The 27,331-nt window shown below is 37.1% G+C and overlaps 2 protein-coding genes across 2 annotated transcripts in view; one reads left to right on the forward strand and one right to left on the reverse strand.

The window, feature by feature from the left end:
• The window catches only part of LOC124876755 (plastin-3-like), a 28,753-nt gene extending 27,276 nt beyond the window's left edge, over positions 1-1,477 (reverse strand). The window contains exon 1 of the mRNA XM_047379747.1: positions 1,333-1,477. The gene's annotated coding sequence lies outside the window, so the exon portion shown is untranslated. The remainder of the gene's footprint in view (positions 1-1,332) is intronic.
• Positions 1,478-8,138: 6,661 nt separating this feature from the next.
• LOC124876898 (transcriptional regulator ATRX-like) overlaps positions 8,139-27,331 on the forward strand; it is a 28,649-nt gene continuing 9,456 nt past the window's right edge. Inside the window, exons 1-18 of the mRNA XM_047379940.1 lie at positions 8,139-8,302; positions 10,703-10,812; positions 10,909-10,964; positions 12,433-12,461; positions 12,682-12,803; positions 13,024-13,140; positions 13,446-13,555; positions 14,666-14,733; positions 14,824-16,580; positions 18,211-18,271; positions 23,458-23,612; positions 23,757-23,933; positions 24,013-24,109; positions 25,047-25,137; positions 25,290-25,472; positions 26,005-26,149; positions 26,914-27,023; positions 27,173-27,316. Of these exons, the coding sequence (XP_047235896.1) occupies positions 8,289-8,302; positions 10,703-10,812; positions 10,909-10,964; positions 12,433-12,461; positions 12,682-12,803; positions 13,024-13,140; positions 13,446-13,555; positions 14,666-14,733; positions 14,824-16,580; positions 18,211-18,271; positions 23,458-23,612; positions 23,757-23,933; positions 24,013-24,109; positions 25,047-25,137; positions 25,290-25,472; positions 26,005-26,149; positions 26,914-27,023; positions 27,173-27,316 (3,546 nt within the window). The 5' untranslated portion in view covers positions 8,139-8,288. The remainder of the gene's footprint in view (positions 8,303-10,702; positions 10,813-10,908; positions 10,965-12,432; positions 12,462-12,681; positions 12,804-13,023; positions 13,141-13,445; positions 13,556-14,665; positions 14,734-14,823; positions 16,581-18,210; positions 18,272-23,457; positions 23,613-23,756; positions 23,934-24,012; positions 24,110-25,046; positions 25,138-25,289; positions 25,473-26,004; positions 26,150-26,913; positions 27,024-27,172; positions 27,317-27,331) is intronic.

Consider the following 27,331-nt stretch of genomic DNA (forward strand, 5'->3'; position numbering starts at 1 on the left):
AGCAACCTGTTCATGCACACACAGGTGTGAGCAACCGTGGAAACAAACCTATAACTACACCCTGCCGCCCTGTCCTGACAGTCTGGTTTTGTCCATACAGCAATAAAGTACTTTTAAAACACAGACAGAACACAGGCTCTGTGATCAACACTGAAACTTACATTGCATTTCAGCCTACTGTGGTGCATTGCACACATACCACAATCATTCATTCACTGGCAGCCTTGACCACATTAGCAAGGTTAGAGACAAGCACAGCTAAAATGAGATTTTTAATATATGTATTGTCTGTACTGCTGACACCATCAAAAGCAAACACCTAAAGAGTGCAGTGACTGCACTGCTGAGGCACTGTTTTCACAACAGACTTCTTGTAAAGTCATAATATTTCTCAAGAGATGTGTTATGTGGGTTTTGTGGATGGGCCTTTAAACTTGTTGTTCAACCTTGTTCCAGCCAGTGATCCACAAGTAGGATCCCAGATGTAAGCGAGCTGTAAGCCCCAGATGGACTTCAGGAAAAGTCTGGTGAATCACTCAGTGCAGTAAACAAGTTCACACAGACCAGTGTAAAATAAAGAAAAAAATACATGTTCCCTGACGGTTCAAATACACAACCTAATACTAAATATAATGTTTTATTTCATTTGACCGATTTCCAACCTTTGTGCAGTAAAAACATGACTTTGCTTATAAAAAGCAGTACTCCAAGGGGAGTGGATTCAACCAACTCAAAAGAAAAATAAGTAGCAAGACAACTTTTGATATCGCGAGAAGACAGAACAAACTTTGTAAAAACTCTCTATTCACCAATACAGCTTCCAGACAGTCAGTCTGTGGCTGAGCCGCCTCCTTTTTCTCCCCAGCTGTGACATTTTTACCACCATAAACGCATATTTCAAATGCCACCAAGAACATTCTTAAAAATGTTAAGACGCCAAGTTGCAGAAACAAATGTCCTCCCATGTACACTCACCAGTCGCTCATTTTGTTGTGCATTTAAGTTGCATCTTCTAAAAAGTTACCAACTCTGAAACAAAGTAAAAGGGAGTTAACACTCCTTAGTTATTTTAGGACTAAATGTGCGCAAGGATGATGAAGGTGATGATGATGAACAAGCTGCGGAGCTAAAGCTAGGCAACTAGCGACGGACATGCAAGTTTTACAGGCAGGAAACAATCCCTGTTTACTCCTGGAAATCCATCCCGTTGAGACAGAGGATGGCGACTGTCTCTGGGAAAATTGACCATGATAAACTCAGCCATGAAAAAGACTAAATAAAGCAGTAAAAAGTTACTGGCCAAGAACAATTTGTCAGAAAATTGGTACTCACGGTGTCGGTGCTCCTGAAATTCCAGACAGCGTCCAGTTTTGAAGTCCTGCCTCTTCCACGTAGAGACAAAAGTAGACAAATGTGTCCCCGCCCTGTTAGTGACCTCACCCCCACAGATGTATGGAAGGCAAATGAGGCCAAAACGTCTGACGCTAACAGATTGTATCTGGTGAAACAATTCAATCAGAGGTTTTCAGCTGTATTTACATTAAACTCAAAGTGATATATTTCCAAAACTAAAACACTGAAACACGACTGCGTTATATTGCTCCTAAGGCAGGGTAAGTTTATTTATATAGCACATTTCAGCAACAAGCCAATTCAAAGTGCTTTATATGATGGAAAAAAAGCACATTGCAGGGACTAAAAAACCCCCGGTAAAAAGGTACATTGCAGTGGTATGATAAAGGAAAGTGAAGTAAAGAAAGGTTTGACTACAGACAAAAATTAATGAATGCACTCGATGCTTTTAAGCTCATATTTTCTTAACATAAAGTCTATGTTCTCATTGGAGAAGAGGCAAGCCCCGTGCAATCTTACCCGCTTAGGATCAGAATGGACAGTGTATCATTAAATCAAATTTGTTTATATAATTGAGATGAATTTTTGTGTATTTCTGTATAATTGGAAATAATTGGACGTTTGTCTTTTAAAATCACGCGAGGTGGTATTTGCTGTGAATGGGTTGTATTAAAATAAAATAAATTAACTGAAGCATTGACTCCAGCCACAGTTTACACTTTTTAAATATCCCCCAAACTTCCTGTTACTTATTTACATGTTTATAACCACATTTTTTATATGAGTTCCAATTGAATTGCTGAACTAAATTAAGTTTTTTCATTATTTTGGGCGATTCTCTCCTTCTGCCAGCCCACATTCGAGCAAACAAGCCCACTCCCTCGACAGGTCCCTTTATATTGTGAAATAAAAAATGTCATTCTGCCACAAGTGGAGGAGTTCAAGTATCTTGGGTTCTTGTTCACGAGTGAGGGAAGACTGGAGTGAGAAATTGACAGACGGATTGGTGCGGGCGCCACCATAATGAGGACGCTGTGCTGGTCTGTTGTGGTGCCTCCCGATTTACCGGTCGGTCTACAGTCTTGCCCTCACTTATGCGCATTAACTTTGGGTCATGACCGAAATAACGAGAGCCTTCGCAGGGTGGCCGGGCACTCCCTTAGAGATAGGGTCAGGAGCTCGGCTATCTGGGAGGAGCTCGGAGTAGAGCCGCTGTTCCTCCACATCGAGAGGAGTCAGTTGAGGTGGCTCGGGCATCTGTATCGGATCTCTCCTGGAAGCCTCCCCTGGGAGGTGTTCAAGCCACGTCCCGCCAGGAGGAGGCCCAGGGGACGAAGATGTCTGTGGAGAGGGACGTCTGCGCATCTTTGCTTAGTTTGCTGCCTCAGCAACCCAGTCCCGAATAAGCAGACGATGACGAGTACGAGTACAAGTATTCTGACAGCCTATAAATTGAGATAAATAGAGAAAAACGATTTTAAAAAGGGCTTACAAATCACGAATTCGGTTTTAAGTCTAATGGGTGTATTTGTCATTCATAATCCATTATCATTAGAAACAATAAATAAAACTAAGGTGGAAAAAAAGGTTTTATGTTTCCTTTTTATGAAATTCTGTACATTTTGAACAAATACATTTTGAGCTTACCTTACAAGCATTTTTATGATACCAAATCTAGACAAAGGGCGAAGCAAAGTCTGTAAGATCATTTTCGTGCATTTTTGTTGAGGCAGGTCAAAGTTTTACAGGTTGTTTAGAGTCCGACGGAGAAGAAAGAAGGCTTGTGAGTGGCAATGGGATCTGAGGAGGCTCTTTGTCAGCTTCTCTGTGGCTTGACGGTAGCTGAGTTTCATTCCGGAAAGTGTGTTGGATAAAAGGAAAAGGCGGTTTGGCATAAACTGCTTTGTGACTGGACTGGAATGGCTACTCAGGTAGAGGACAATGAAGATGATATTGATTTGAATGATTGGTCTCAGGTTGTTAGAGGAAGAGGGAGAGGAAGAGGAACAGGAACAGTCAGGCGAGAAAATGAAAGTTTGTTTGGGACACAAGTCAATAAAAGAAATTTGGAAGAAAACAGTTCAGATGAAGGAATCCCTGTAATCTGAAAGAAGATTGTTAGAGAGGAATTTAAAGTAATTCTTAAATTAAAGAAGAAGATGATAACATTCAGATTGGTCCGATTGCATTATCAAGAGAGCTTATAAAGAAGATTGGAGATATTTCTTTTGCAAAAACACTTAGGGACGGGAGTGTAATGATCATTTATAAAACAGAAGAACAGAAAAACAAAGCTTTGAATATTGAAAGTATTTGTAGAAAGTCTGTGAGAGAAAAAAGGATTTTAGGAGAAAAGAAAGTAATGAGGGGAGTAATAACAGCAATACCTGTGAATGAAGATCTAGAAAAACTTAAAAAGAGCATTCAGGATGTGGAGATGAATCAGATTAAAAGATTGTTGAAAATGATAAATGAGGAAATAGTTGAAAGTCTATCAATAATGACAGAATTTCAAGAAAATGTACTTCCAGAGAGGATTAACATAGGTTTCATAAGCTTTCCAGTTAGACCCTATATCCCTCCCCAACTCAGGTGTTATAAGTGTCAAAGATATGGACACGTTGCAGCAGTGTGTAAAGGAAAACAAAGCTGTCCAAAATGTCGGGGTGATCATAGATATGAGGAATGTGATGAAAATGCTCAAGATAAATGTTGTAATTGTGGGGGACAACATAGAGTGACTTTTGGGGGATGTGAAGTTAGAAAGAAAGCTGTTGAAGTGGAACAAATGAAGACAACCAACAACATCAGCTATGAGAGAAAATACTTTGATTATTTTACAGTGGAACGCTCGAAGTTTAATAGCAAATGGGCAAGAATTTAAAGGATTCATTAAAAACCTTAACAAAAAAACAGATATAATATGTATACAGAAAACTTGGCTCAAACCAAATTTAGATTTTGTTATTAAAGGATATACTGGTGTGCGTAGAGATAGAAATGAGATTCAAGGAGGGGGAAAAACAGGAATTCAATTTAGATTGTTAGCAAAAGGAGTTCAATTAGAATATATAGCTGTAGAAGTTTGGAATAGGAAAGAAAGCATCAAAGTAATATATTTTTATAATCCTTGTAAAAGAATTAAACTTGAATTGATGAATGAAATTTATAATTATTTAAATAGAAAAGTTTTTTGGTGTGGTGATTTTAACGCATATACTTCATTATGGGGTACTAAAAATGACTGCAATGGAATAGTTATTAAAGAATTAATGGAGAATGGGGCGCGGCACTGGTGGTGAAGGGGTTATAGTCCTCGATGTGGCTGTCCCAGGTATGAGTCCCGGACCTGGTGACCTTTGCAGAATGTCTCCTTCTCTTTCCTGTCTACCTACTGTTGAAAAAGCCTCTAGTGCTGCAAAAAAAAAAAAAAAAAAAAAAAAAAAAAAGAATTAATGGAGGTTAAAAATCTTGTTTGTTTAAATAATGTAAGGGGCACAAGAGTTAATATGAGAACAGGTACGGAATCAGTAATTGATCACAATAATTCCAAATTCGCTGGTAGGAGTTAATTAATGGCAAATTAGTAAAGATACAACAATAGGAAGTGACCATTATCCCATAATAACAGAAATAAATTTAGATATTGAAAAGAATAAGATAGGTGGCTTAAAGAAATGGTGTTTCAGTATGACCAATTGGGAAACATTTACTCTTATAAGCGATCAGGAATTGGGAAAAATTATTTGGAATATGGAAGTCGTTCATTTAAATTTCAATGTTTGTTATGCCATTGTACAAGCTTCTAATCAATCAATAAAGAATAAAGGAGGTAGGGTTTATAAGAAGATTGTTCCATGGTGGACAAAGGAATGTGACAAAGCAATTAAAAGTCAAAATAAATCTTTCAAAATGCTGAAAAGGTTCCCAGAATCTTATAAAATACAAGAGATGTCAGGCTCTTATGAGACGAACTATAAAAAGTGCAAAAAAGGATTGTTGGAGAAATGTTTGTAACTCAGTGGGAAGAGAAACAGAGATTAATAAAGTATGGTCAATGATAAGAAGAATGAATGGTATTAAAAGAGAACATGGTTATCCTGTCTTAAGTGATGGTCAAGTTACAGCAGTAAAAGATGAAGAAAAGGTAGATCCGATGGCAAAAACATTTATTAAAATACATAGTTCAGAAAATATTACTTTGGAGAAATTACAATATTAGAAAATAGAGAGATATTGGAACACATAGAAAATGTAAATGATTTATTGAATGTTCCTTTTACAAAATCAGAACTAAATTGAGCTCTGCAGAAATTTAAATTAACAACGCAAGGAAAATATCAAATTTGTTATTTAATGATAAAGCACCTTAGTGAATCATCTAAGGACATTTTATTGGAACTTTATAATAAAGTTTGGGAAAATGGAAAATTACCAAAAAATTGGAAAGAAGCAGTAATAATACCAATACATTAGCCAGGAAAAGATGACACAAAACCTTAAAATTATAGACCGATTGCATTAACATCTAATATTTTTAAAATAATGGAGAAAATGATTAATGAAAGGATGATTTGTAGAATCAAAAGGCTATATATTACAATATCAAAGTGCAAATAAACAAAGAAAGTAATGTTGCAGTTGTTTTTGATATTGAAAAAGCATATTATATGATGTGGAAAGAAGGTTTATTAATTAAAATTAGAAAGATAGGTATTACAGGATGGATGTACAGATGGATAAAAGATTTTCTAACTAGAAGACAAATACAAGTAAGAATAGGAAATCATTATATGAGATATAATATTGTTGAAAATGGTAGTCTACAAAGAAGTATAATAAGTCCTTTATTATTTTCATTAGTGATAATGATGTGTTTCAAAATAAAGATTATGGGATGGGTTTTCTCTTTTTGTTGATGATGGAGCAATGTGGAAGGACGGAAGGAATTTAGAGTTTATTTCTAAAAAGATGCAAGAAGCTATTTTTAAAGTTGTAGAATGGTCATTTAAATGGGGATTTAAATTTTTAGTGGACAAGACTAAAACAATTTTCTTTACAAGGAAAGAAATTATGCTAATATTAAATAAAAGTTACATAACCAAGAAATAGAAAAAGTGAACCAATTTAAATATCTAGGGGTTTGGTTTGATGAAAGAATTACATAGATTATGCACATTCAGAAAGTTTGAGACAATTCAAGAGGGTATTAAATAATATGGGGGGCAGATAGGATAGCACTTAAGGCTAAATATACAGGATTAAGTAGATCAGTACTAGATTATGGAAGCATTGTTTATAATTCAGCAGCAGACACAAATTTACTAAAATTAGATCGTATTCAATACCAAGCATTGAGATTATGTACAGGAGCAATTAAAACTACTCCAACAACATCGTTATTGGTAGAAATGGGAAAACAATACCGCTTAAAATTAGAAGAGTGCAATTAAAATTAAATTATTGGGCTAATTTAAGAGGTCATGGATGGGATCATCCAACCCAAAAAAACAATAAAACCTTACTGGGAAAAAGAGATAAAAGATACCAGACATTTTTGGTTGAATTGTGAATAAGAAAATAACAGAATTCAAAATAGATCAGATTACTATAAGTCAAACAGTTCCATTATCAGTGATACAGCCTTGGATAATTCTAGATGTCTAGATTTTATTTTGTTGAAAAGGAGAAATGAGGATAAGGAATTTATTTTAAATTCACATATATTACAGGATTACATCAATAAATATTATGGTAATGTTCAAATTTATACGGATACTTCTAAAAATACATTAAATAAAGTTGGAGTAGCTTTTATAGTACCAGAGTTCAATGTTAAAATTAGGAAAAGGATAAATGATGGACCTTCAGTACGTACAGGGGAAATGATTGCAATATTATTCGCCATTCAATGGGTTGAGGAAATAAGACCATTAAGATCAGTAATTTGTTCAGATTCTAGTTCATCATTAGTTAGTTTACAGTATAATCATTCAGAAAGCAGACCAGATATTTTAATAGAAATTCAACACATATTATATAGAACAAATATGATGGGTTTAATTATATATTTCTTATGGATAACAGTGCATTATGGTGTTAAAGGAAATTAATTGGTAGATAGAGCAGCAAATGAAGTTGTTAGAAATGTATCAGTAGATTTAGTTATTAATTATAGTAAAACAGAAATAAAAATGTTAAACAGAAAATGAAGGATATATGGCAAAATTAATGGGAGAAAGAAAAGAAAAGATGTTGGTTTTATAAAATTCAAAAGAAGACTGGAGAAATGAGAAGAACAGGAAGGGCAAAGAGGGAAGAAACAATTATTCCTAGTCTCAGATTTGGGCATACTGGGTTAAATAGTACTCTATTTATTTTAGGGAAACATTGTAATGGTAAATGTAAATACAATAGATGAAACAATAGAGCTTGTTATATTGCAATGTAAAAAATATGAGGAAGACAGACAACAATTAATTCAAAATATAAATAGAATTAAAGCTAAATTAGATTTAGTTGATTTATTTAGAAGTAATTCAAAAAGTAACATTTATCAGATAATATTTCGTTATCTAAAAATAACAGCTGTACAATAGAATTTAATTCCTAAGACGTTCTGGGCCACACTACATACCAGCAGGTGGCGGTATTGCACCAATTCTGCTGTTTGCCAACCATTAAAAAGCAAGAAGAAGAAGAAGAAGAAAGTTTTACAGGTTGGGCATCGGGTTATGCTTACTCCTGACGTAAGGTGGCGACATTTCAATCTTGTAAAAACATGTTAGAGCAAGACGTGTTTTTCCCTCTGCTGTTAGCCCTAATTAGCGCCACATTTTTGCCGTAGCATTTTAGTGGACCGGCCCCTCCCCCCCCCTAAAAACAAAACAATGTGAAATTTTTGAACGACTTCTGTTGTTTTGCTGCTTTGCGACATGTCTGCTCTAAGGTAACATCCGAAGTTTGAAATGGGGGCGCCTCTTGGTGCGTTACGGTAAAGTAGCCTAGCTCACCGCTAGCTGAATCAGCTAACAGCTAAGCTAACGATGGGCAGAATTTACATAAAAATAATTTATTCAATCTGTTAGATTCGAGCGTAACTTTAATAGAGAAAAAATGTTGCCACAACCATCTATTTTTACGTTTTGGAGACGTTTTGTGCTATTTTCAGTCTTGCTATATAATATTTTTTTCCTTTAGCTGTGCTGATCTCTATCTAGTTAGATATATAAAATGCTTATGGGTGTTCAGTACTTACAATTTCTAAATTACGTAGTGTACGATAGTTTCTTATATCAGAATGTCAATTGAGTGATTAATTGACTAAAGGCTTTTGCCTTTAATCAGTTAATTGTATAAACCTGACCATTATGAAAGACTTAAACATAGAGAATATATATAGTTTTGATCCTTTCAGATTAATGCTTTACGAATAGCTATTTTTTACAGCAAAGATTGGACCTGCTGATACATTGCTGACCCAAAACAGATTTAATCTTTCATACTTATTGAAATTAAATATTTAACATCTCTTTAGGGGTATAGTGTTATCATGGTTGCTCCTAGTGGATATTAATTAACTACAAGGAAACTGAAGTGAACAGATTTGGGATTTTTGTAACAGATGCACCAATCAATTGGGCAGAAGTGGGACTTCCTTGATTGCTTATTTGCTAGGGCTGCACAATGTAAAGCAAATTCATATTGCACTCATTATGAGTGTCACAAAGAGCTGTGTGGAATGAAATATGTAGTATTGGTGTATCTAGGAAGCTTCATGAGGGTTCTGAGTCTGTGCATTGTGCTCACACGTGTCTAGGCCTCAAACACTTCTAAACTTACGGGGGACCCGGGGGTTACAGGGTAGATAGTGTCATGCTAAATATTAATCAATCATTTATTTAAAAAGCCCTTTACACAGCCAATTAAGTGCTTTACAATTAAAAACAGTAGAAAAAAAACAGATAAATTAGCATAGAACCAAAAGAACAGGCAAAAAAGGTTAAAAATCAGGAATAGAACGTTGCATCGCTATGTGCTATTAAAAGCCAGCCTCAATAAATGAGTTGTGAGATTTGGTTTAAAAAGAGTCCGGATGCTGCCACTGAAAAAGCCTGACCACCCCAGCATTTTGACCTGGTCCTTGGTATATCTAATAAGAACTAATTCGAAGACCATAAAGACCTGCCAGGCACACAAAGGTTTAGTAATTCAAACAAATATGGTGGGACCAGGCCATTAAGGGCTATAAAAACAAACAAAAGTTTAAAATCTACTCTAAAGTGGACAGGAAGCCAATGTGAAGAAGATAGAACATGGGTGATGTGTTCCTCTTTGGAGTTGCCGGTCAGAAGACGGGCAGCTGCATTTTGGACAAGCTTTAGGCACTGGATGACTGAGAGAGGCTGAAATAAAAGACATAGCAAAAATCAATTCTGGAGATGATAAAGACATTAAAGGCCGTCTCCAGTTCAAGACGATTTAGAAAAGGCTTAACTTTGGCCAGAAGACAAATGATAAAAGCTCAATTTTATGACTTTTTTTAATGAATTTTGTGAGTCAGTTCGCTTATGGAATTGGAATGTTTTGTCAAAAAGTGACCCTAACCCCAAATATGTCACATGATTTTAACTTAACAAATCAAGTTCCGACTCCTGGTTCTGTAACACCTTGCTTCAGTTTTTCGAACCCCAAGCTCTGTAGCATCAGTTTTGTCTGGCCCGTATGGTTGGGATTTTATGGTTATTACATTGCAAGTGTAATTAACTTTGCATTCTAATAATATATGAAGCCTTTTGGATGGATTCTCGCTGTGGGAGATGCTCCCCTCTGATCAGACTCATAAGATGTGCCGGAGGTTAAAGAGAGTGGTTGAAGCATCGTAAAAAACAAATGAGAAGTGAGGAAAATATAATTTTAAAGTTACTTGTATTGTCATCACAGTAACTAATAATGCCGTTATTGCACAGGTTACGCATTGCCGTAAATATTATGTTCCAGCTTGAATGCATGGAACCTGAAATATGCATAGTTGGCTAGAAGAGGAAAAAATGTCCTTCAACTTCCTCAGAACGACCCTTTAACAGGGCTGTCGAGTTTCATGCATAATTTGCTCTGTGGTGCTGAAAGATGATACTTAAAAACATGATATGTCAAGATTATAAACTAAAGGGACAAAAAAAAAAAAAAAACATCTAGAATTTGTCTGTAACAGTTAAATTACAACTCATAGTCTTGTAGCCAATAAATCTCTTACAATAAGTATAATATCTCTAACGTTAATGTTTTTTAAACTTTAAGCCAGATGACACATTTTATTACTATAAAAATGCTATTTTCTACTTTACAGAGGGACCTCCAGCAACAAGCTCAATTTATTGGTCGACAAGCTTCATGAATATTTGGCTCATTCCAGCATCGAGGACAGCAATGGCTCACCTACATCAGAGGAATCAAGTGGTACATCTTTTCTTTTTATTTTAATAAAGTGAATCAAAAGCAATGGAAACTTTGGAATCATAATCTTTTAATACATTACTGATCTTCTGTTTACAGGTCAGACAAACAAACGGTTTTCTCTGGAGAACTCAACAGTGGATAATGCTACAGAGGTAAATCATTTTTGAATAGTCAGGGTTAGAGGATACTGTGTTGTGTGCCATGGTAAAAATCAGGATCACATGTGTGCTCTAACTGACACAAACACATAAAGAGACAGGATTTTTATGTGTTAGTTTTATTGACAGCAATATAACTACTGCTTTAATCAATTCAAGAGTATTCAATATAAACACAGAATAATTTAACTGTTACTCCAAAATCACATTAACAAATATTGAAACATTTATCAGTTACCTACAGAGTGTGCAGCTTTTGTTGCTGTAGTTTATCCTTCTGGGCGTCTGGAAGAACATTTCCAGTGCGTCCGTGTATGGAAAATGGGAGACATCTGATCCGTTTATTGAAAGCCGCATGCAGGATTCAAGATGGTCTCCCTGTAGCCTGTTGTGGATGTTTTTCTATTTCTATTGTTATGTTATTTATGTATTTACATAATTAATTACCAAGACCAGTCTGGACCGGCCAGGGGGAGTATTTCCACTCCAACAGCCATGCTGGGTCAACACCTGTCCCCCTGTAATGTGTTGATTTTGTTCTGCTTGTAAAATAAATAAAAAATGAAAGAGGGGCGGGGCCTGAAGCACTTTTTCTATAGTTGGATACAGAGTAGGAGAGTTGTGGCTGCTACTTGCTGGAGAGTGAGTGGTGCTACCCTCACAACTGTGGGGGCGTTTTAAAAAATGCAGATTAGCTTGTTTTGCAAGTGGTTGTGACATCTTTCCAGCGCGGTCTGTCTCTAATGACGGGACTGTTTATTCATCTGTGTGTGCACACAGGTGTCCAGCAGACACTCCACCGCGAGTGATACAGAGATCACAAAACTGCAACAGTATGTCCATGTAGAGGCAAATAACAGAAATACCACGATCATGTGTTTGTTTTATAAAAGGACAATGTGTAGACGTGTTTTATATAGCAAATGTAACCTTCAATGACTTCTGTTGTGATCTGCTTTAGTTAGAAAATACATTTGATATAATTTTAAACTTGATCATCTGGGGTGGCGGAGGGGGGCCTCGAAGGGACGGGCGGCCCTCCAATATAACGACAGGGGAAACACTGATATTTGCGGAGGAAAATGGTATATTTAACGCAATATACGTTTTCTTTTTAGGGGAATATTTTGAATTTTAGAGTTTGTTTTTTATTTTCACATCTGCCTTGCAATAAAAAGCCAGAAAAGATTGTAAATAAATCCTCTATCTTACAGGTCCCTACACCAAATGTGCCATGATGGCTTAGTTAGTACGACCATTTAAAGACAAGCCTGCATGTTGGCTAATAATAGAAGAACTATGATTTTAGGAGAAATCTATTTATTTCTGTATCTTTCGATAATAGCATTTAATGCTTTATTTTGGAAGTATTTTTATTAGCTTAAAAACACACAGCCTGTTTATGACCTAAAGATGAAAACATTTCCTTTAGAGTAATCCAACAATCTGCCTTGTTTTGCAGTCTGGCTTGGACACTAGATACTCAAGGAGGTGAGTTTAATGTTCATTTATACCAGTCCAGTTAAAACAAAAAGGTTCACATTTACCACCCAAACTGAAAATTCTCCTAATACCGAAAATATTTAAATTTCAGCCTCATGGGTTATGTATTTGCTTTTGTTTTTCAGAGCAATTGGTTGCATTTCTGCTGTGTGATAAATGTTAATAAAGTTTTATAATTTGTATTTATTTATATTTCCTGATATTTTAGAAAACCTTCAGTAGTTGTAAAGCACTCTGGACTGGATGAATCTGGAGATTCCAATGCAAGCGAAGACCTGGAGATACCTGTCAGCTCAAATGGTCACCTTGATGTCACTAGATTGCCTAAAGGTACGTGTTACAGTTTTGCACAGACGACCCTCTTCTGCTTTGTTAGGAAAGTTATTTATAGTAAATGCACAAATAAACGGACATTGACGCATATTATGAATGCTACATTGTGTATTAACTTGTTTAAAATGTTTAGGTCCCAAATTCAAGATTTATAATTAAAAGTTTAACAGACATTTAGGAAGAAATATATTGGATTTAATATTTTTTGTTTTAACAGGTACAGTGCTGGTCAGACCCGAGCCAGTGGACAACGGCAAGGATGAATTCAGAGGTCCAGAATTTCGTAGCCGCAAGCCAGGAGTACTTCGCAAAGAGTTTTCAAGGAAACGTGCAGGTCAGCTGCTGGAAGTGTTCAATTCTTCTCATCTTTATGATCATTAGAGGCAACAATCTCAGTAACCAATTTATAAGTTTGGCAGTTGATGAAATTGTGGTTCTCATACAACAATTTCTTTGATTGAAAAGTGATTTATTTTTTAATTTTTTACTTTGCTCTGTGTATAAAAGAACTTATTATTTCGTTTAAGAAAACTCAGCCATACGTTGCTCTAAACATCCAGTGTCTTCAAGTAAATCCATAATCCAACAAATGGTTTATATAACAGCATTGTTGCTAATAATAGGGTTGTTGTTTCCTAGGAGGGCAACATGTGGGAATTGTGTGTTGCACTGCGTGTGGCCGACAGGTTAACCATTTCCGCAGAGATTCCCTTTATCAACATCCGGTTCTGAAAGTACTCATTTGCAAGGTAAGTCTGAGCCCTAGCATCTAAGAACAAGAAACAAAAAGGTTGTGATTAATTGGTTTGTCATATTTGATTCATTATTGTCAATTGATTAGCATCATTGGTAAACATGCATGAGGTAAATAACTTTTTTTTTTTTTTTATACCTTTGACTTTACTAAAGATGATAGTAATTATCAGAATCTTTTATTATTGGAGTGAGTTTAGCATTAAATTGGAAAATTACATAAAATTAATGAATACTGTATAAATATAATATAATTATCTAATAATATAATATAAAGTCATTTTCTGAGAAAGCGTGTTTTGGGTTTTCATTAGCTGAAAATCACAGTCATCAATATTAACTGAAATAAAAGCTTGAAAATTATTGCCGTGTGCATAATGAATCTTTATAATATGTAAATGTGCCTTTTTGTATGAAATTACCAATAAAATGTGCTTTTTGATAATATTATAGTCTACTTGCATGCCCATGTATATGCTGATAAGTTTGCCACACTGCTCCCCTGATATTCGACATGGTTCAATAGAACCATGCAAACCTAAACTGACACCTGAACATTCAAAATGAGCAAAAAGTTGCCACAGTTGCATCAAAAGGAAAAATTTATTCTTGTATTCTTGCAAAGCACTCTGAATTACCCATTTTGCATTGCCCCGCATCATATGAATGGTTCTACACAAATTAACCTGCCTTGACTTTACCAGTTATGTGAACATTTGGATGCACTCCCATAATGTAAATACCTCACAATCTGTGTTGCACTCTCCTCTGCATCAAACTCAGTCCTTGTTCTTTGTTTGGCATGTAGAGGTTGGGCAGAAAGTATATTTTATCTAGCTGTAGATCAAGAGACTGAGGATTTAGATCAGTTCATGCCAGTGAAACCAACAATGGTGAAACCACAAATGTGTTTTTTCCTCCTGGGACAATGTTAAGAAACACTGACATTTTTATAGCCCACAGAACATTAAAATAAAGAAGTCCTAAATGTCTAAGAATGTTTTTTTCTCAGTTTCAAAACAGCTGTTTGGTGTTTTAGTTGTAGAAACATTTTTCATCTTTATTCTATAACTTGCTCAAACTAACAATTTGTTTTGTTTTATTAGTCATGCTACAAATATTACTCAAGTGATGATATCAGCAGGGATGAAGATGGCATGGATGAGCAATGCAGGTGAGTTTTATATAATGATTTTAGCTATTTTAGCTAAAATATCAAGCATATAACACAATAAGCTGCTTGTCCTTTATATTTTCCGTGCAGGTGGTGTGCTGAAGGAGGCAACTTAATCTGTTGTGATTACTGTAGTAATGCTTTCTGCAAGAAATGCATTCTTAGAAATTTGGGAAGAAAGGAGCTCTCTAGCATCTTGGAGAGCAAATGGTACTGCTACGTGTGTAGCCCAGAGCCCCTTTTTGACCTGGTGATGGCATGTGACACTGTCCTGGAGAATGTAGAGCCTCTCTGGTCTCAGCAGCGAAGGAGAAACCGAGCAGAGCCGGAGAAGTCTCAACTGTACCACACGCTGTCACCACGCTCCCCGCAGAACATTTCTTTGGATAAATGGGATCACAGCGGCATGGACGGAAACGTGGTCTTCAACTACAACAATCTGCAAGTTTCCAAGGATGTTACCAAAAAGGCAAAACATCTGGTGGACTCAACAAACGCCTTAAACCAAACATTCATCAATTTTATTGAGACGGTAACATCAAACAAACAAACTCCTAGTGTCCGTGCTGTGTATCTGAATTCCTTTTTAGCTGTGCTTACAGGCCTGCGAAGGTCTCTCACAGCACTAGAGGACAGCCTTAAAGAGGAATTTAGTGACCTGGATGTGATGAGCAATTGGGAAAATATCCTCAGCAATGATTGTAATCGTCTTATGACAAATGCAGTTGAACTGGATATGTCTGATGAAAGATGCTTGAGTAACTTGCAGAAACTGGCAGCTGAGCACTTTGAAGATAATGATTCTGATTCCAAAGGATACATTGACCTGACAAGTGACTGCTCTGGAAAGGAACAGGATTCATGTTCTCAAAACATCGGTCTCAAGCCATCTACGAGTGAGGTTGATATGTCTAAAAAACTAATTGTACAACTTACGCCTGTACCTTTGGAGCAGAAACAATCATCTGATGTCCCAAAGTTGGAAGACAACTTCCCAGAGGAGGAAAATAAATCTAAGGATGTCCGAGAAGATGAGGAAGCAGTCGATGTGAGTCCTAAAGATGAGAGACAGATGAGCATTGACAACGCTAATACACCTCTGTTCCTCAAGGAGAAACAAGGCAACAGGCGATCCCCTCGTTTGAAGACGACTCCTTTGCGGCGACAAAGTGACATGATAATCAAACCATTACTTTCAGGAAGAGACAGTGAGAGTGACTCCGGCCCAGAGGAGACCCCTGACACAGTACCTGCAACAGACAATGATGAACAAAATTTGAGCAGGTCAAGAGATGATTCCGATTCAGATGAAGTGCCCGCCGCCCTTCTTGAGCGGGCAGCGATGAGGCAGAGCTCAGATGAACCTCAGAGCGACGAGGATGGAAGTCAAGTACCACCGGACAAGGTGGCCAAGAAATATCTGTTTTGGCTCACCAAGAACAGTCCGATGTCACCAGAGAAGCTGCGGCGAAAACGCAAGATGCTGGACCGCTCCTCTGAATCTGAATCGGGCAACAGAGTAGTTAAAGCTCAACAGGAAAGTGGCACAGATTCATCAAGTGATGATCAAGACTCTCAGAAGGAAATACAACACTTGAGTACAGTGAGGACCATCGGAAAGCCTCACCTCATTAGACGAGAAGAGGAAGGTGTCATGAGAAAGCAGAAGAGGGTGCAAGCCAGCAAGTCTAAAGGGAAACCTCCACAGGATGTGACTGATTCCTCATCTTCGTTAAGTGATGATGAACAGGAAGACGACTCTGGGAGTGATGCAAGTGATCAGAAGATGAAGCCGATCACAGAAAATGTGGCCTCTCTCGGAGTGGCAGCATTCCAACAATCATCAGGTGAGCCTTTCTAACCAGTTGTTTCTCAATGGGTAATAACTTGTTTCTTATATTACCAATGGAAAACTAATTTCTAATTATTTAAACTATGCTAAAGAAAGTAATTAAACTTAATTGGGCATTTGCAAGTAGGATTTACCTAAATTAGTAAAGTTAGAAATACAGTTTAGGAAATGTTTGAGATAAGGGTCACATCTTTGGTCCACATGATCCCTAGAATCGCAGATTCTGAAGGAGGAAGATACAAATAAACGATGCTTAAAATAGAAATACTGCTTTGCCTCACACAAGTATTCATAGCTCTTGAACCTTTTCACATTATGTCATGTTACAGTGACAAGTGTTGTGTACTTTAATTGAATTTAACAAAACAAAGTAGTGAATAATAATAAACTGTAGGAAAAAAAAAGTTGTCTTTTTCTGCTTTTTTTGCAGCAATTGTGACCTTTTATTTTGTTATTTCTTGAAAGTAGGCAGATGCTAAATGGGGTGGAGAGAGGGGAAACACATGGAGCAAAGGTCTCCAGGATTGGGACTCGAACAGGGGGCCGCCTCGATGGGGACTGAGGCCTGCGTATATGGGTCATGCGTTATACCACTGCCCCGCAGACAGGTCAGGGATAAAGTTGAAGTTTAAAGCAGAACATTTGTCACAGAGCACTGCTCAACCCAAACCTGTAAATGTAAACAGTATTGCACAACTGCAAAAGCACTGTCCATCACCTAAACTGACAGGCCAGGCAGTGAAAGCATGTATCAAAGAAGAAGCTTGTGGGAACTCTTGAGGAGCTGCAGAGATCCTCAGCTCAAGTAGAGGAATTTGATGGCAAGGCAGTCATAGTTGTGGATCCCACAAATGACTGATGTGGAATTGAGGCAAGAAGAAAGCCAGTGTTGAAAGAATGGGATACAAAAATCTAAATGCAGTTTTCCATAAGCCATGTAGGAGACATAGCAAACATGTTGAGGAAGAAGGTACTCTGGTCAGATGAGACTGAAAAACAAATGTCTGACCTACAAGGAAAACGCCATGTTTGGCTGAATGCTAGCACTGCATCCTGCCTTGAAGAACATTGTGGTGGCAGTACCATGCTATGGGGACACTTTGCCCCAGCAGGCATAAAGAGACTGGACATTGTCAGTGGGAAGCTGGATGGAGCTGAAACTGGGTAATCCCCTGTAAACCTGTTAGCGTCCTCAAAAGACTTGAGACTGAGGCAAAGGTTCATCTTCCATCCTAAACACAGCTTACAGACAACTATTCCAAACATCCAGCCAAGGCTACCATAGACCATTAGAATGGACTCATTAAAATCCTAATATAAATTCAATTGGGATAATGTGGTAAAACTTGAAAATTGATGTTCAGAGACTCTCCCTATTCATTCTGACTGAGCTTGAGTTATTTTGCTAAACAAATACACAGACCTTCCAGGCTCTAGGTGTCCAAAGCTGGTAGAAACATACCTCACAAGACTTGCAGCTTAATGTGCTTTGAAAGGTGGTTGTATTTGTATTTTACTCTTCAAATGAACGTAACACGGTGTACAGTATCAGGTTTTGTTGGTATTGAATAACCCCTTTTGGTAAATAAGCTAAATCTTTAAGCAGTATTTTTTTTTTTTTCAAGGAGATGAAGAGCAATCTGGCCCTTCATGGGCAGCAGAAGAAGATGAAGATCCTGAAAATAGGTATGGTTCTAAAAGCCCGGAAGTCAAGTATGTAAAAGAGTCTAGCTGTAAAAAAAAGGATGCAACTTCAAATCCTGGTTTCCGCGCAAAACCTGGCAACGCCCAAGTCATTAGAACTGAGCTGCGGTCTTTTCAGACACGGCCTAAACGTAGCTGCAGAGCTCCAGCAATCAAATACACATTTTAGCAGAACAACTTCACAGTTCTGTCAGATTTAACATAACGTATATACTCTTTGTGACTTATTATAAATGATATACTATTGGATTTTCTTCCCTGTATTCTTGGCTATTTCCAATAGTAAGGAGCATAAACTCAAACAAGTGAAGGGTTTTTCTGCCTTTACCAACTTGTCTGTTTATGCAGCACAGATTTGTTTGTTCACACATTGTAATCAAGTTTAAGTAAAATCTGTATGATTGTATGTTTGTTCAGAATGCACATAGCTGTTATCCACCATTGATCGTACCTAAACCAGATCGAGCTTTATTTACAGTTGAATTATAAAGTTTGAAACCTACTTGCAAAATTGTGATTATTATTTTTTTTTTAATACAAACAGAATACAATTTGACTTTAATATGTTTTAGCTTTTGGAAATGCAGGTTAAGTTTTTTGACAAAATTGGACGACGTCATGCATAGTTGCAGGTCTGTTGAAATGAAAATCTTTATACTTAACCTGGGTCCTGATTGTGTCTTGGTTCTGGTGCAACATCTGAATTGTGTCCTATTTTTAAGAAGGTGATACAATATTCATTTCTAAATTAATATCTGAGTCATTTCTTTCATATTTTCACGTGTTTTGTGTTCTTGAGTTAGATTAGTTTCACCATGTATATTTATTTTACTTTCTCACCCCATATAATCATCAGAATAAGTTATGGTTTTGCCGAGGCTGTAGTTACAGTTGACACTACTCTCTCCTGGTGCATTAATGCTGTGAGAACGCCCGTATTAATAGTAAATGTTGGGAATTTGCTAATGAGGACCTTTTTATCTGAAAGAGAAGCTTGAAAATGTTGAAATCACCCTGACTCTCATTACTTAACTAAAAACAAAATCATCAACTGAGGTAATCATTGTAAGGAACAAAGCATATTACTGTTGTTGGTTTTACTTCCTTATTAATACTCCTGATTTAACTGTCAAATGGTTTCATCATTTAAACCAAAGGCTTATTGTTTCTTGGCCACCATGAATACTAATGCATTTCATTTTGACTTGATAAACACAGTTATTATCAGTATTATGCGGCTTCAAAATCTACTTATAACACTGCGTCTTGAGTTCTGACAATAACAATATAATTCAACAGTGTAACGATACACCCAGTCCCCATGGCGAGACAATACATATTTGGGTTTGTGTGAACAAAACAAGATTTTTGCATTATTTTTCATAAAACAAAGGATCCAGATTTTCACAGTGATCACAAATAAAGTTTAACTAGTCCGTTTTAATACTTGTTTTATCTTAACTCTGTCAACACAACAGGGCAACTCAAGAACTACGTCCTTTCTTACTTCAAAATAAGAAACTCAAGCATTAGCAAGCTTAAAGCAGTCACGTTCACATAATATCATGTTATAATGACAAACAATAGCCACATTTGTTTTCTCATGATAATTAGCTATTTTGGACCTTCTTGGCTTCCATAGCAGGCGGGTCTTTTCGCTCATGTGATTCTATCTCTGAAGTCAGAGAGCTTGGAACTGCAACTAACCAGAGTTAAGAGTGTCCCAACGGCAACTTGCAACGCTGTGGTGTTTGCCATTTATTTTACTGCTAATTACCATCGGGAACTCAAAGCCATGACAAAACATGTCTCACCGTCTTGTGCATTTAAAGTCAAAAGGAACATCCTCACAACTGGATATTTACAGTATTATTTGTGCTACTAGTTTAATGAGATGGGAACTGTCAGAAATGCTAGCAGTAAACAGCAACTTTCACTACATTTAATTAACACAGCGGCCATATTGGCTAAAATATGTTTGGCCCCTTGGTTCCGACTTTGCTAGTTGAAGTTCCCACTTCAGTGGGCCTGCTTGTTGCATTTTTGAATGGGAGCTTGGAAAGAGCAAACATTGAGAACAAATGATGTTACCATCTGATGTTTGGGCAACAGTGAGGATGCTGTTCACTGTACAAACACGCAGCAGTGCTCTAAAGTTTGCCTGTCTTTTCATAGTGTTGCATTTGAAAAACAGATATAGTTGCTCTAAGTGCAGCAGGAACATTGGAACATTTCAGCAATTTATACATCGACATTGATAACATCAATCAGCCACATCTGCCTTGTGTTACTTCTTTCAACGAAAGCTGTGACCAGTCAGGACATAGATAAAATAAGGATCTTCTACAGCAGAGATCTTCAGTGATAGGGGTCGCCAGCCCTAGTGGGTCTGTGGAGGTACTGCAGAGGGACGTGAGATTTTTGGTTAATTAGACTTTTTTAATTAATACTTTTTCTTTTTCTTTTAAAGTTATGTCTTTAAACACACATTAACATGAATCCAACATGTTGTTGCAAATTAAAGAGTGGAGGAATAAGTCAGCTGAACTCCGACCCTCCATGCGCTCTGCACACAAAGAGAAGGACCCACCCTTATCCATACTGGACAGGTCACGCAGCTGCGGTTTTCTGTGTATATACATATTAGGGGGTCCTTGCTCCGTCCCTCCATCAGTTTGGGGGCCCCAGACTGAAAAACGTTAGAAGACCCCTGTTCTAGAGTATCTGGTTGCAGGATCTAAGCAATAGGTAGTTTAGTCTGTGTAGCAAAATCCTGCTTCCCACAGATTTTATTAATTGGTTGTCTTGGGAATTTCGACACCAGTTGAACACCTCAGACTCTGGTTGTTTTTTTTTATCACTTTCCTTTTTTATCAATATTAATATTATAATAGAGAAAATGTGAAATATGACTTTTAAAATATTCTGATGAAACTTATTCTAAATGAATCTAATATTAATTCTTAATGAAGTATCTATGCAATATAAAGTCACATGAATGAAGCAACAAGACTGAAACGAAATCATGAACCATAATTGCTGACTTGTGATTTTCACTGGGTAATAACTCATGTTGTTACCCGGCAGGTTTCTGCTACAATCTGAATGTTTTTGGGTCTGCATAACACCCATTATGTAATGACTAGTCACCCTAAAGCAAAACCTAAAACATGGAGCTACAATGCGATGATGGAACATTGTTTTTTGGTTCTAATTTGGTTTATGACAATTTATCACAGACCAAATAGGAAGTAATCTTATTTTTACCTTTATTGCCAGCAGATGTTTTTGTTGTGCTTTCAATTAAACCTAATGAAGTTCTTTACATGGAGAGAATAGGGTTCCATTTTTCACCACCCATCTTTTCTTTAAAGGCACTTCTTTTGTTCTTCATAATAATCATTTATTCATATTTGATTAATATTTCATTATTTGGTCAACACCTGTCCAACATTTTCCGACTCTTTACTGGACTGGTTCTTTCATGTTTTGCAACCACTTTCTTTACACAGAGTATACATTTCTGCTGACCATTAAATCAGTCACAACCCTTTATCTTTTTTTTATTATTATTATTATTATTAAATGTGTGGAGCTAAATTCTGCTTAACTGAAAAACCAACTTTTACTATAGTTACACAGATAAAGACTTCCAGGTCAGTGCCTTCAGAAATTACCGGCAACTTATATCTGGGAATTGAGAGTGGGCTGTGAAACACGACTTTTATAATGTAAAGCAACCACATTTGCATAATGCCTTTAACGACATCCATGTTTGTTTCTCGTGTTTTTCCAGGTTGGAATTTCTGACAGCACAGCAGTGAAAGCAATGCTGTCAGGAAACAGTCGCTTAATCTGGGATATTAGGCTCCTATCGGCCCGTGTTGGTCCATTTTCCCCCTACCGTAGTCTGTTTTAGTTGTAGTGGTAGTGTTAGTACATGTAGATGAAAATGGTCAGCAGAAATGTAAACTTAATATTGTTAGTGGTTATTTGCTTAAACTTTAAAAGGTTATTCGCAGCATGTGGTTGTCACTGGCAGTCTGTGAGCGATAGTGATATTCATGAGTGTTTGCTGTTCAGATTGTGTCTCTTTTCCTAAGTTAAGTCAAGACTGAAGGTGCTCGTCTTTTACCTCTGCTGTAACTACTGTACTGTAATAAATTTTTTTGTAACCAAATCTAATAATCGTGTTAAATGCTTGTGAAAAGAAATGGGAGTGACCAGCATTAAAACCCCACCTTCAGGATCCGACCTATCTGAGAACGTTCACACGATAAACTGAAGCAAAGTCCATGTCATAAAGTTTGGATTTCTGGTAATCACTGCCAGTAGTCAGTAAAGGAGTTCATGTACATATTTTCTCTAGCTGTGCATACTGTTGATCGTTCCTAACACCGTATAGTATTGAAACCAAACGCTTTTTACATTTGTAAACTGGCCATATTTATTGTGAATCTGTACCCTTTTGGGATCATTTTCGTCTTATTTTACTTTCTATCGGACTTGAACAGAGCTGAGGTAGCATTTTATTGTACGCAAGTTTTTGGAACGAACTTCCCTGTTATGCAGTTTTGTGCCTTTTTTAAAAATACTTTTTTCTTTTTAACTTTGCGAGTTCTATGAAGTTGTCTCCCTGTCTGGGTCCATGCTGAACTTTGCTGATCAGTAATTGGAAAAGGTCAGGAGGTCAGTTGGGGTAAATTTGAAATCTTTGTTACTTTTCACTTGAAAAAACATTGTTACAAGCATGAAAAAAAGACTTGTAATCCTTTGTTTTGCTTAAAAGCACAAAAATACCTATGCCTTTTTTGTTTTTATTTTGTCTGTGAACATTATTTGTTGTAATAAATCTTTACTTTTAAAATGTCTCTGGCTCATGTTTATCTCTTATGTTTCTATTTTGGTTGCTGTTTTATGACTTCATGAAGCTTTAGGTTAGAACCAAATTAATGCATGTGGTCTGCTCAAAACTATTTTAAATTATTTTTATTAAAGCAGAATAAGGAGAAGTGGCACCGGGCCATTATATAGGGATTTTATCCACCCCCACTTTAATTTGTTGTTTTTCTTTAATTATATCCAGTTGCTATTAAATCTGTAAAAATGATGTAAGTAATTATAAAATAAACTACAGGTGCCTTTTCCTTGTGCTCTACTTTTAAAAGAATCGCTAAGAAATTGCTATTGGCCCAAATTAAAGCCAACCTCTCTTCGGATGAGGCCATTTCTTCTGAAGAGGAAACTCAGGAGGGTCGGTCTGCATCAGATGGTGGCAGGGTACCTACTCAAGGCAATGTGGATAACGCAGCAAATAAATACGGTAAGTCATTCAGCTTTTTGTAAGAACAAATCAATCTAGTGTTTACTCAGCACTAAGCATAATGTTTCATTTTGGCACTAGTCCTTTTTCTCAGTTTGGGCTCTGAACCGATAGATATGATGGTAGCATATGTCTCTGCTGCAGGAGAAGACCTGGTTTCAGAATCATCAGACTGCATGTTTGATGAGCCTATGTCCAGGCACCATCTTCTCCGCCACAAACTTGCATTAGATGAGGGAGCTTCAAGTGACAAGGCAGAACCTGAGGGTGAAGTAGGGATGCAGGAGAACAAGAGAAGAACCAGGAGAAAACATCTGTTTTGTAAGCGCACAAATGACACTAATGGGTGCAGGAGGAATGCAAACTCTGCTCTAATGTTTAGTTTTTATCTCCTGTCAAGCTGGTAGTGAAGCGTTTAGTGAAGGTACTGAAGAAATGGAGATGAGCGAGGAGCTGAGTGAGTCGGAGGATGAGGCTACTAAAGACGGGCTCCAGAGGTACATTCACTTTACTGATCTAAAACAAAGGTAGAACTTTTTTTTTAATCATTGTCCTTAGGAGTTCAATGTTCATAAATAAGGAAAAAAAAAAAACATTTGCTGCATTAAGAAGTTTACATACAAGCATCATGGGCGTCATAATATGATTTTAAGGCTTTTAATGACACATCTGAACCATTCATTTTCAGGGTGGAATGGTCATATAACAAGATTTTTCAAGAGCTATAATTAGGTGCATAAATTTGAATTTAATGTGGAATTTCTCTAATCTGCTTAAAGTCACAGGCTCACATGTTTACATACCCTTCTACTAATGCTGTATTTGGGTAAATGTCGCTTAGCATCTTGTAGTGAAACCAAAATACTTTATGATTCTGGCTGGATATTTGACCAGTCTTATCAGAAAAATTAGAACTCAAAATTGGTTGGCCTCTTTGCACCGACTGGGATTTTAAACATAGTCCATTCTACCATTCATTTTCGAAACGGTTGAGGTCAGGGCTGTTTTCCCAAACCTTAATGTCTGCTGCGCTGAAAAGAAAATAGATGATTTGAGAGAGGAGTGATGGAAGCCATTAATATCTAACAAGAGAAACCAGCTCAGAGGTTTGTATATATTTTTGAGTCTCTTTGAGTTTAGGCGCATCAGAGAAAATTCACAATAAAATCAAACTTGTTCACCCAATTGTTCTTAAAAACATTTGAGGTTGTTTAACCTTAATAAGATACTTATGTCCAAGGCAAACACCACAGGGCATACTTTTTAAAGCTAAAAAAAAATGATTCTAAACAAATTGGAGAATAAATGTGCACATTAAAGAGTGAAAAGTGACTAAAGTAATTTTTTACCTATATTTACAGATAACTTGGTATACATACAGAGAATACACCTTTGTTTTCAATTCTTTTGTCTTTTTTGTTTTTTTTGCACCAGATCAGGCAGAAAAGAAAGAGAAGCAACTTCTGGTTTTGAACTGAAGAAGCAAGTGCCTTACATTTTGCTGTCTGACTCCAGCATTGAAAAGGTAGCAGCTCATTTCATGTTTACCCATTTCCTTTTTCTACTCACATAAATGATTCCTTTACCTCCGGCTTTTTTCTTGGGGTCGAGGAAAATAAGGATGATTCCCTGTCATGTCTTTTATTTTACTTTATGGGTTTGTTTGGATTCGAGCAGAGCGACGAAGAGGGTGCACACGAAGAGGACAGCGAAAGTCAAGGCACCCCAAAAGGACGCAAAAAGATCCGCAAAATTATTGACGATGAGAACCTCCGTGCTGAGACTCAGGAAGCCCTCAGAGAGGAGGAGGAGAGATGTAAGCGTTTGGCTGGTAGAGTGCAGATGGAGGACTGGAGAGAGGTACAACCGATTTGCCAATAAACTTTACTTTGGAAGTTAAAAGTGCTATTTGCAGCAGTATGTTATTCACTGTTCTCATACAATGTACACTATACTGCCAAATGTATTGGGTCACAGCACCAAATCAATGAATTGTGGTGTTCCAATCACTTCCATGGCTTCAGGTGTATAACGTTTGGTGTGGAGAAACTTGACTTGCCTGCAAGCTTCTTGAACACCTTTGGGATGAATTAAAGCAGAGGCTGAAATTCTGGTTTTCTCATCCAACTATGAACACACTCCTAAACATGGTGGAAGAAGTTTATAGAATAGTTACAAGTTGTTATTGCTGGCCACAGTGGGTCCGTCAACAAATTGGACCTTATAGATTAAGAATAGGATGTTATCAATGTTCATGTACATATAAAAGTAGACATACGTTTGGCTATATGGTGTAGCTGTTGAAAAATGTAAGGGTTATATATTGGTTTAGCTGCATTTTGTTGTCTGTTTTTCTTAATAGGTCTGCTTATTGTTTGTCATTGTTTGCCAGATAACTGTAATCCCAGATGAGCTGTCTCAAATGGAATGCCCCGTCACAACCAAGCTGGTCCTGGACCAGAATGAAGAGACCAAGCTGCCACTGGTTCAGGTGCACAGGAACCTGGTTACGAGCCTGAAGCCTCACCAGGTGGACGGTGAGTTTGCTCTCATACGTCTGGATTTTACTTGCTTCCACACTCTTTATGACAGCTGATTTTAGCTGCACATGGATCGCAGTAAATTGAAATTCCATTAGAAAGCTATTTTATTTCAGTGTTTCAATTCAAAAAGTAAAATTTATATCGAATCGGTGTAGAGTAAAATATTCCAAGCTTTCAGTTCTATTAATTCTAATGATCACAGCTTACAGCTAATGAAAACCCAAAATTCAGTGTCTCAGAATATTTGAAGAATGCATGATACCAACAAAATAATGAATGATGTGTTATGGGCTACACTATCATAGGGAAATTGTTGTTGCCACAAAAGGTGATTTCATAAAAAAGCTGGCTTAATGGAAAGTTAAGAAGGAAAATGTTTGTTAGAAAAAGGTGTACAAGCAACTGGGGGCTGGTCGCCTCAGCCCTGAGAGGATCGAAAGCCCATTCAAGCGCTTGACATCGAGAGATTCCCAAGGTGCGACTAGATTCGATGCTTTAAGAGCCACCAGACTCAGATGTATGTATATTAGTGAGTTTCTAACTGAATTACTGAAATATAAAAATGTTTTACTTACATTCTTATTCAGGGCTCTCAAACTCTAAAACACATCTAAAAGTTGCAGCACACTGGTCCTCGAGGACTGGAGTTTGACACCTGTGTTCTTATTTATTGAGGTTGCTCCTCTAGATTTCTTTGTAGGAACGTCACAAAACACCAGTGAAAAGTTGCCCCTAACATTCTTGTTGTCCTCTACTAGGTGTCCAGTTTATTTGGGACAGCTGCTGTGAGTCTGTGAAGAAGGCAAACTCTTCTCCCGGGTCAGGATGTATCCTGGCACACTGCATGGGTTTGGGAAAGACTCTACAGGTTAGAAACATGTCTGCCTTCAGGAATTACGTCTTTAGACTCTTCTGTGGTCAAGAGAACCAAAGATGCACACTCCAGCACACCTGAACTCAACATGATTTTCTGCTCAACTTTTATACTTTAATGCTATTCGTCATTCTGTCTTCCAGGTGGTGACGTTCCTTCACACAGTGCTCCTCTCATCAAACTTGAAATTCAGAACAGCCTTGGTGGTTTGTCCACTTAATACTATCCTCAACTGGATCAGTGAGTTCAATAAATGGCAACACAACCTTGGAGAAGATAGAGTCAAGGTCTGAGCAAAAAAT

The sequence above is a fragment of the Girardinichthys multiradiatus genome, chromosome 11, assembly GCF_021462225.1.
Source record: "Girardinichthys multiradiatus isolate DD_20200921_A chromosome 11, DD_fGirMul_XY1, whole genome shotgun sequence".
NCBI lineage: Eukaryota > Metazoa > Chordata > Actinopteri > Cyprinodontiformes > Goodeidae > Girardinichthys > Girardinichthys multiradiatus.